The sequence below is a fragment of the Equus asinus genome, chromosome 26, assembly GCF_041296235.1.
Source record: "Equus asinus isolate D_3611 breed Donkey chromosome 26, EquAss-T2T_v2, whole genome shotgun sequence".
Classification (NCBI taxonomy): domain Eukaryota; kingdom Metazoa; phylum Chordata; class Mammalia; order Perissodactyla; family Equidae; genus Equus; species Equus asinus.
Window position 1 is genome coordinate 28505305 of NC_091815.1, and position 8177 is coordinate 28513481.

Below are 8177 nucleotides of genomic sequence, written 5' to 3' on the forward strand. Positions count from 1 at the left end.
CACCTCCCAAGTCATGGTGATGTCCAAATAGCTTTGTTGGCCGCACCCTAAAGTCTCTGCTGCCACCCAAGCTGGAATGGGGATGTGTACCAGACCAGTGAAGGATGGACCTGAGATGGGGAATCTCCCACAGATTCCTCTCCTCCCCTGTGCCAGATTTCTGGGTGTCCTGCCCTCCCCTCCCCTCACATAGAGAAACCCCAGCACTGGGGGAAAGGACGATGTCTTTATTATCAGGCACATGTGGCCACTGCTTGAATGTCAACTCTCCCACAGGGCAAGTCCAGCTGCTCCCAGGCCCTTCCATATGTGTCATCAGGCCACAAAGTGTGTGTGGATGATAATTCATGGAGAAGATGGGAAAATAATCCAGTGTTGGGTTATGAGGTCAGAGGGAGGGTTGGGTTTAGGGGGTTAGGAGGGGCAAAGAATCAAGGGGAAATGGGGTCAGCAGGGAGGGCACCCCACTCGAAAGGGCTAAGGATAGCCCCAGCACCACCACCAAAGCCATGTAGGAGGTAGGGTCAGCTCCAGCTTGGAGAAAAGGGCCATCCTCATCCTCATTCTCATTCTCATTCTCATACCCAGAGTTCTCCATCACGGAGAAGACCCCAATATTGCGGACATGGTTCAACAGATATCTGGAAGGTTGGGCCATGCAGCCCTGCAGGTCCAATGAGGAGGACAGCCCACCTAGAGGATGAAGATTAAATCAGAGAACTCAAAGCAAAGCCCACTGAAATTCCTAAGACCCAGGAATCCCAGATGCGCCCTCTCCCTGGTCAGACCAGGAGATCAGCCTCTTCGTCCCTCCTCCCTTAGACTGGACATCGGGGTCCTCAACCTCCCACCCCCAAACCCGTGAGTCAGGAACTCAGGCCACCTCCAACCTCAGGACCAGTGAATCCAGAACCTGATCCCTTCATCCTTGAGACCATCAGTACTCACCTCCCCTGAGATTTATAGAACCACGGTAACAACGAATGGTGCCCTTGGGGCAGGTAACAATATCAGAGTTCTGTGAGCAGGATCCAAACAACTGAACACAGGCAGGACACTGCAGGTCTCCAGGGACAGGGGGAGCTGGGGAGCAGAGAGAAGGTTGGGGTGCACAGCTCTGCTCCTCCCTGCAGCCACCTTCTTTGTGACCCGGAGCCCCTTGTCTCTGGGCCCCATCTCTGAGTGTCCCTGGTCCCACCCAGCGTGCTGGGATCCCACACCTGGACGGGGGATGGCGTCCAACAGGACACTGCTGCTGTCGGCCCTGTTGCACCCGCTGGAGGAGCAGAACCGGGCGTAGGAGGCGACGAGCATTCCGGGGGGCCCCGAGTGGACGGTGACAGTCGGGGATTCATGTGTCCTGATCTGGGTGCAGCCCTTGCTCCCCACTATGAGTGATCTGTGTCCTGAGGGATGAGATAGTGACAGCCGGGCTGAGGAAGGGAGGCCCCAAGGGAGGCAGGAGCTCAGCAGGCAGAGGGTGAGTGCAGGTTCCTTGAGCACAAACAACAGCACGGGTCACCTGGAATGTGGGGAAGACAGTGGGGGGGCCAGAGGCTGGGTCCTCCTCCAGCGCTGCCAGCTCTCAGTTCTTGTGCCAACGTCACCTTCGCAGCAGAGCCTCCCCTGAGTACCCATTATCACCTTGCAACCTTCCCCTCACTCTCTCTCTCTCCTATCCCTGTGGGATTTCGCTCCATAGCTCTTATCTCCACACCATATCTTGCTCTCTGTTTTTGGCCATTTTTCTGTTTCCCCCGGCTCATAAAGCTGCACAAAGGCAGGTGCAGTGGGATCTAGGATGCCTGGCACACAGCAGATGCTCCATAAACCTTGAATGAAGCCTATGGGTCCCCCTGTGCCAGCTCTACTCTCAGCCCTTTGCATGGACTATCGAGTCTATCCACACGACCACCCAGCAAGGTAGGTAGTATTATTGCTCCCAGTTTTCAGAAGGGGAAAGCAAGGCACAGAAAGAAGAAGAGTTGGGTTTAGAGCTCCAGGTGTGAAGGGAACTGGGCAGGAAAGCAGGGACAGAATCCAGGGTGGGGAAGCCTGGGCCCCAGCGCAGGGGCCATACCTCTTGCACAGCCCACGCACCTACGTCTACCAGCAGAAGCGTCTCCTGACACATCTCTCCAGCCTCACACGTCTGGGACCCACTCGCGGTCCATTCGACGGGTGTCTGAGCCGAGTTTCGCTGCAACTTCACCATAACTCCCCGTTGACAGGTCAGGACAGCTTGGTTGGATGAAGCAGAGTCTGGGAAAGCCATGGAAACAGCCGTGTCTGTCCCTCCAGGTCCCAGGCTTGGAGATGATCACATTCCTGAGTCACACTCCAGGTGACCTGGCCACAGAGTCCTTCAATATCAGACTTTGAAGGGACCTTGGAAGTCTGAGCCCTACCTCCTTTCTTTGTCTTGTTTTTGCTCAAACACCTGCAGGGACCTCTCCCAAGATCCTGGAGAAAGGCAACTCCTCCCTTGGGAGTGAGGGAGATGGAGGGCTCCCCCTCAGCCTGAGCCAATTTCCACTGTCCTCTCTCGGCCTCAAGGTCCTCGTCCGGATAATGAGGAGGATAGTGTGACACCATGTATTTCTTTTCACTGAGGAGGCACATGTTCTAAACAAAAAGATGCAAAGGCCTGCCGTGCACTGAGCATTTACTACGAGCCTGGCTGTCCTGATTGCTCCCTGGATTAGCCTCCTGACACGAGCCAAGGAGCTTATGTGCTTTGATCACTTTATTTCCCCACAGCAACCCCCAAAGTAGGTGGTGTTATCATCATCACCCCATTTCAAGATGGGAAACAGAGGCAGAGGAGTTGTTCAGTAGCTTGCTCGAGGGCCCACCACCAGTCAGGGGACTCAGAACTCAGGCGTTCTGGCCCCTTGGGGTGAGCGATGGGGAAGACAGGAATCAATGACCGTGCTTGGCTACCTCGGCTCCTGTGGCCCTCAGGAGTCTAGTGTGAAAACCCTGAGCCCAGATCTTCTCTCAAGGCCATCACAGTGAGTTGTCCCTTGAGGCAGAAAGTCCCGGGCTGATGACACAACATCCATAAACAGAGGTAATCTTCAGGACAGCCCCATGACGGAGGACCACTCATTTCATCACAGACGACAAAATCGCAGCTTCTGCTGCCTTCCTCCCAGCCTTGCTCTGCTCTCCCCACCCCCATCTGCCCCACCTTGGTCAACGGCGGTTCCTTCCAGCAGTTGCTCAAGTCATTCCTGACAATCCCCTCCCTCTGACACCCTGTGTTGGGCCCATCAGGAAATCCTGTTGTCTTAAGCTGCAAGATACCCCCAGAACCTGACCAGGTCTCGCCACCTCTACAGCTTCCAAGACGCCCCTGGCTCTCACCTGCTTCCTCCTGGGTCTCCATGGGGGTCCCCTCCCCCACTCCCACATATCCCTCACTCTATTCTTCACCCAATAACCAGAAGGATCCCCATAAAGGTAAGTTGATTCCTGTCTCTCCTCTGCTCAGACCCTCCATAGGTGGTCTGAATCCCATCCCAGTCAGAATCGAATTCCAAGTCCTTAAATTGGCCCCAAAGGCTCTAGGTGATCTGGCCTCCCCTCCCTCTCTGTCTCTCTGTCCTGCTCTGCTCTGCCTTGATCACATTGTTAGAGCCACACTGGCCTCTAGGCTCCTCCTTGAACACACAGCAGGCATATGGCCACCCCAGGGCCTTTGCATATACTCCATTGCTCCTGGCTCTCTGGAATTGTCTCCTCCTTCCTGAATTGCTTGAAAAAGGCTCAAAGAGGTGTTGACCCTCAATAGCTGGTTCAGTGGCAGAGCCCAGACAGGGAGCCAACATCTCTCTGATTCAGACATTAAGCTCTTTAACTGCTGTGCTCTCCTGGCTGGGCTGCCCCACCCTTCTCCCTGGGAGCAGCGCCCAGTTGCTTAGGGGAGGTCAAGGCCCTTCACCTTCCAACCCTTTTGTTCTTCCTCAGCTTGGGGTCCTGCTTTGGCCCATCTTGGGCAGACTGTGCTCTTGCCCGAGCCCTCTGCCACCCCCATGCCTTCGCAGGGGCTGCTCTGGCTCCAGGCATGCCCTTCTCTCCTCCATATATTCCCTGACCTCTTGTCGTACCCAGTTTCTGATGCCTGGTCTTGCCGATGGTCAGGAAATACTTGCTAAACTGCTGAACTGAACAGAACCAGGGAAGCCAAACACATCCTCCAAGATCTGGCTCCAATGTCGAAAGCTAACCAAACATGGATTGTGATAGGAACATTCATTTGTGGCATAAAAGCTGTGTTTCATGTGGCATGTGTGTGGTGTGTGTAGTGTATGTGTGTGGTATGTCTGCAGAGGTGTAGTATTTGTGTGGTGTGTATGGAGTGTGTGATATGCATATGGCATGTTTGTATGGAGTGGGTGGCGTGTGCGTATGGAGTGTTAGGGATGTGTGGTGGGTGTGTGTGTAGTGACACTGTGTGTGTGCTGTATGTGGTATGTGTTTGTTGTGAGGGAGTGGCATGGTGTGTGTTCTGTGTGCGTTTTCTTTGTGTGTGACGTGTGGTGTATTGCGTGTGAGGTGGGTGGTCTGTATAGTGTGTAAGGTTTGTGGTGTGTGTGGTACATGTGAGGTGTAAGGAGATGTGTGTGTGGTATGGGATGTGTGGTGTGTATGTGGCATGGTGTGTGGTGTGTATGTGTGTGTGTGTGTTATATTTGTGTGTGTAGCGTGCGTTCTGTCTGAACTGTTTCTGAAACACCTTCTGGATTACGAATGTCAGCTGGTCCCAGCTTGAGGGCCGGACAACTAAACCAGCATTAATCAGGAGAGACTCAGACTCTGCCCCTCCCTGCTCAGCCCCCTTCCGTGGCTCCCCTGCCCTCAGGAGAAAGGCCAACTCCTCAGCCTGGCCTTGTGGGGACATCACCAGGCCCCACCCACCTCTCTGGTCCCCACCAATATCCATTCTCAAGATACGCCAGGTCGTTTCCTGGCTCCCTGGCCTTGCCCGAGCTCTTCCTTCTGCTTGGAATGGCTCTCCCTTCATCGCCCACACCCACCTCGTCTACCTGGAAAACTTGTAATCACCCGAGGCCCGGCTGTACCCCGCCCTCTTGATGAGCCATCTCAGGCAGAGCCAAGGACGACTTCCTGAAAACAGCAGGCTCAGCCCACCTCCAGGCCTTTGCACATGCTCTTCCCTCTGCCTGCTCCTGACCTTTTCCTCTTCTTCAAATAAGTTAGAGCTCATCTTTAAAACACGGCTCACAGATCACCTCCTTTGTGCAGGCCTGCTTGATACCCACCCCCAGGAGATAAGTATTTTCCCTCCTCTGAGCTCCCCAGACCGCCTCCCACACAGCCCTGTGACCATCTGCTCCATGATGTCTCCCCTCCTAGTCCTGAGCAGGGATGGGGTCTGAGTCCTCTGGAGTCTCCATGGGAGACCTTGAATCCTGCATGAACTCACTTGCAAATAAATACCGGGCACCCATTCTGAGCTGGCTCTTGTGCTGTCCACGTCTGGAAACCTCGGGTCAGTGACATCCAGGCCCTGTCCTCAGGCCCCCAGTCCAGCCAGAGGCATCGAAGCACAAAGAGGAAAGTTTGCTGAACTCACTCAGCTCTTTTCTTAAAGTTGTAGGGTCAGGGTGCCATGGGAAGACAAGGAAACTGAGGCTCAGACCGGGACAGCACTTCCTTCCCTCTCTGAAGTCCCTTGACCCCTCCCTGCATGCAGTGGCCCTTCCCATGGAGACACTCCATGCCACTTTCAGTCTGCCCCTTGAGTGGTTTCCATGAGGAAGTGGGCACCCTCCCAGTGTCCCCATTTGGCTCTTGCTTGCCCTGTCACACTGGGAGCACCCTCAGTGTTCTCTGGTCTTCTTCCCTAGGCAGCAGGGCTGCTGGGGTGCTCCAGGACCATGGGTGGGGTGGGTGTGAGTGGGGTGAGGTGATCGAGGAGAAGTGGGAGACCCAGGGTTACCCTAGGCCAGGGGTGTGGAGAATGGAATTGGAAGCACTGAGTCACTCCCAGCATGAAAACCAGTGGGCGCTCCTGCCCTCACTTCCGCACTTGATGGAGAAAGTGGAATGCACAGCAGCCACCCTCTCCGCCCCTCTGACCTTCCTCTCTGCTCTGGGGTTCCCCTCCCGCCTGGACAGGCCACCCTGACTTAGTCGGCCCAAACCTGATCATCAATTAAAACATCCAGCGGTGGGTTCCAGCCCTGAATATCTGTCGCCTGGACCATGTGCCCTCTCTCTCCCCTGAAACCGGACACCTCTTAGTGGCACCCCCATCGAAGTGCCTACCAGGAGAATCCCTCCCTTTGCACACCCTGAGTGAGGAGCAAACTCCTAAATTACTTGCGGGTGCTGGCTTTCGTGGGATGTGTTCGGGTGTCCCACTTTCACAAGGGTCACAGTGCCCAAGGCTGCAGTGCAGGGCACGGCCTCGTCTCCCGCACGAGGGACTCACCTTCAGGGTTGCAGGACTCACGCACAGTCAGGGCCCCAATTTTTTGAGTGTTATTAAGCAGGTTGCAGCCTGCTTGAGACGTGCACCCCTGCACTCTCAGATTGGTGGCGATGCCCCCTGTCGAAAGGAGGAGAGAGGGAGAGAGGGAGATGCTCCCAGTGGGACCACGCAACCTTCAGGGGAGGCGCAGCTCCACGAAGCCAGGCCCACCCTCCTCCAGTTCCCAGCCCTCAGCTACCCTCCCTCCCAGAGACCCAGATCCCGGCCCTCAGACCTCCCCTTCAGTGCCCCCAGGGACCCCGATGTCCCGCCTCACCTCCCCTGATCAGGAGGATCCCGTTGTAGCAATGTGTGTCCCCAGCAGGGCAGGTCAGCTCTGTTGCAGATGCACAGCCTTCTGTGGACAAGCAGACTGGGCACCTCACGGACCCTGGGACTGGGAGATGAGAGACAGAGAGAGAGGAAGAGAGAGTTCTGCCTTCAGATCAGGGGTTTTCTCTCCACCCCGCTTTTGCTTGCCCCAGAAGTCAATCTCCCCAGTCTCCCCCAAAACGTGCCCTCCTCGGGCTCCTGTCATGCAGGCCTGGGGTGCAGGGAATTAGGGACTGTCCCTCTGTGCTAACCTCACCCCCCTCAGCCCTGTCGCTCCCCTCCTCCCCACACTCACTTTTCCCTCCTCCTCCTCCCCCTCCTCCCTCAGGCACCTGTTGGGGGCAATGAGTCCCAGAGTGGGAGGGTGTTGGGGACATTGTTGCATAAGTCCTCGTTGCGGCACACGTGGGTGTAGGAGACGATGGAGAGGCCGGGGCCTGCCCTGTGCTGGGTGACACGGGCCTCCTGATCTGGCTCCGGGGTGCAGCCCTTGCTGACCACCAGGTTCACATGGGGTCCTGGACCAAGAGAGGGAGGGAGGCCGTGGTGGGGTCAGGACTCCGGGTCTTAGAGAGACGGTCTATATCGTGGCCTGGGGTGGGAGACTGGACAGATGGTGACTGGGCACCCAAGAGTTTGTCCCAGCTGGGGAGGGGACAGCTCCTGGTACGACGGGAGGGGTCCTCTGAGTTCCCATACAGAATGCAGGGAGGGCTGGGTGTGGGGAGGGATGTCTCTACACAGGAGAGGGTGGGAGCCAGGCTTGGGGCCTACGGGGCTTTTCTCACCATTCTCAGTGAGCAGCAGTGTGTCTTGGCAACCCCAGCCATCCTCACAGGCTTGCTGATTCGTCACCGTCCAGTGGAGGGGCATGTCCGATACATTCATCACAGCCTCACCTGTCCCTAACTGACAGATCAGGGCCTGCACTCCTGAAATGGGAAGAGCAAATCCATCTCAGCCCATCCTCCAGGGAAGTCCCCCCAGGTTGGGGTCCTCACTCACGCGGCAGCATGATGGCGATGCCCAGGAGGGCCAGCGGCAGGGCAGGGCTCATGATCAGGGCAGCTGGACTCTCTCGCTCCTGCTCTTTCTCTCAGGAAACCGAGACCTTTTATATCTCACCCCATCCCAGGCAGTTCAGGAAAGGGGTGGGGAGGGGAGGCCCTTGCTTAAGGAGGCCTGGGCCCACCCTCTGAATCTCAATGGCTTAAAGGCTGAGAAATCTGGGTCGTCCCTCCTCCCTCAGATCCAGGGGTCCAGGCCCCCAGCCCCCTCAACAGTTAGAATCTGAGGCATCCTCGGCCCCAGACCCCCTGATCCAGCTCTTCCCTCCTGAGCC

At 56.4% G+C, this 8177-nt stretch overlaps 1 protein-coding gene across 1 annotated transcript; it reads right to left on the minus strand.

Moving 5' to 3' along the window:
* Window positions 1–206: 206 nt before the first annotated feature.
* On the minus strand, window positions 207–7921 carry LOC106847973 (CD177 antigen-like). Its single transcript, XM_014867573.3, has 9 exons — window positions 7841–7921; window positions 7624–7767; window positions 7168–7353; window positions 6780–6899; window positions 6464–6580; window positions 2101–2262; window positions 1221–1406; window positions 949–1083; window positions 207–693 (listed from the first exon to the last, which is right to left on the minus strand). Exons 1-9 carry the CDS (start codon window positions 7890–7892, stop codon window positions 407–409), a joined length of 1389 nt encoding a protein of 462 aa, XP_014723059.3. The 5' UTR covers window positions 7893–7921; the 3' UTR covers window positions 207–406.
* Window positions 7922–8177: the final 256 nt, after the last annotated feature.

Coding starts and splice junctions, on each gene's coding strand:
- LOC106847973 (XM_014867573.3), bottom strand. CDS start 7,892: ATGAGCCCTGCCCTGCCGCTGGCCCTCCTGGGCATCGCCATCATGCTG. Junction 7,354..7,623: donor ACTGCTGCTCACTGAGAATG/GTGAGAAAAGCC, acceptor CTCTTGGTCCAG/GACCCCATGTGAACCTGGTG. Junction 1,084..1,220: donor GGACGCCATCCCCCGTCCAG/GTGTGGGATCCC, acceptor TCTGCTCCCCAG/CTCCCCCTGTCCCTGGAGAC.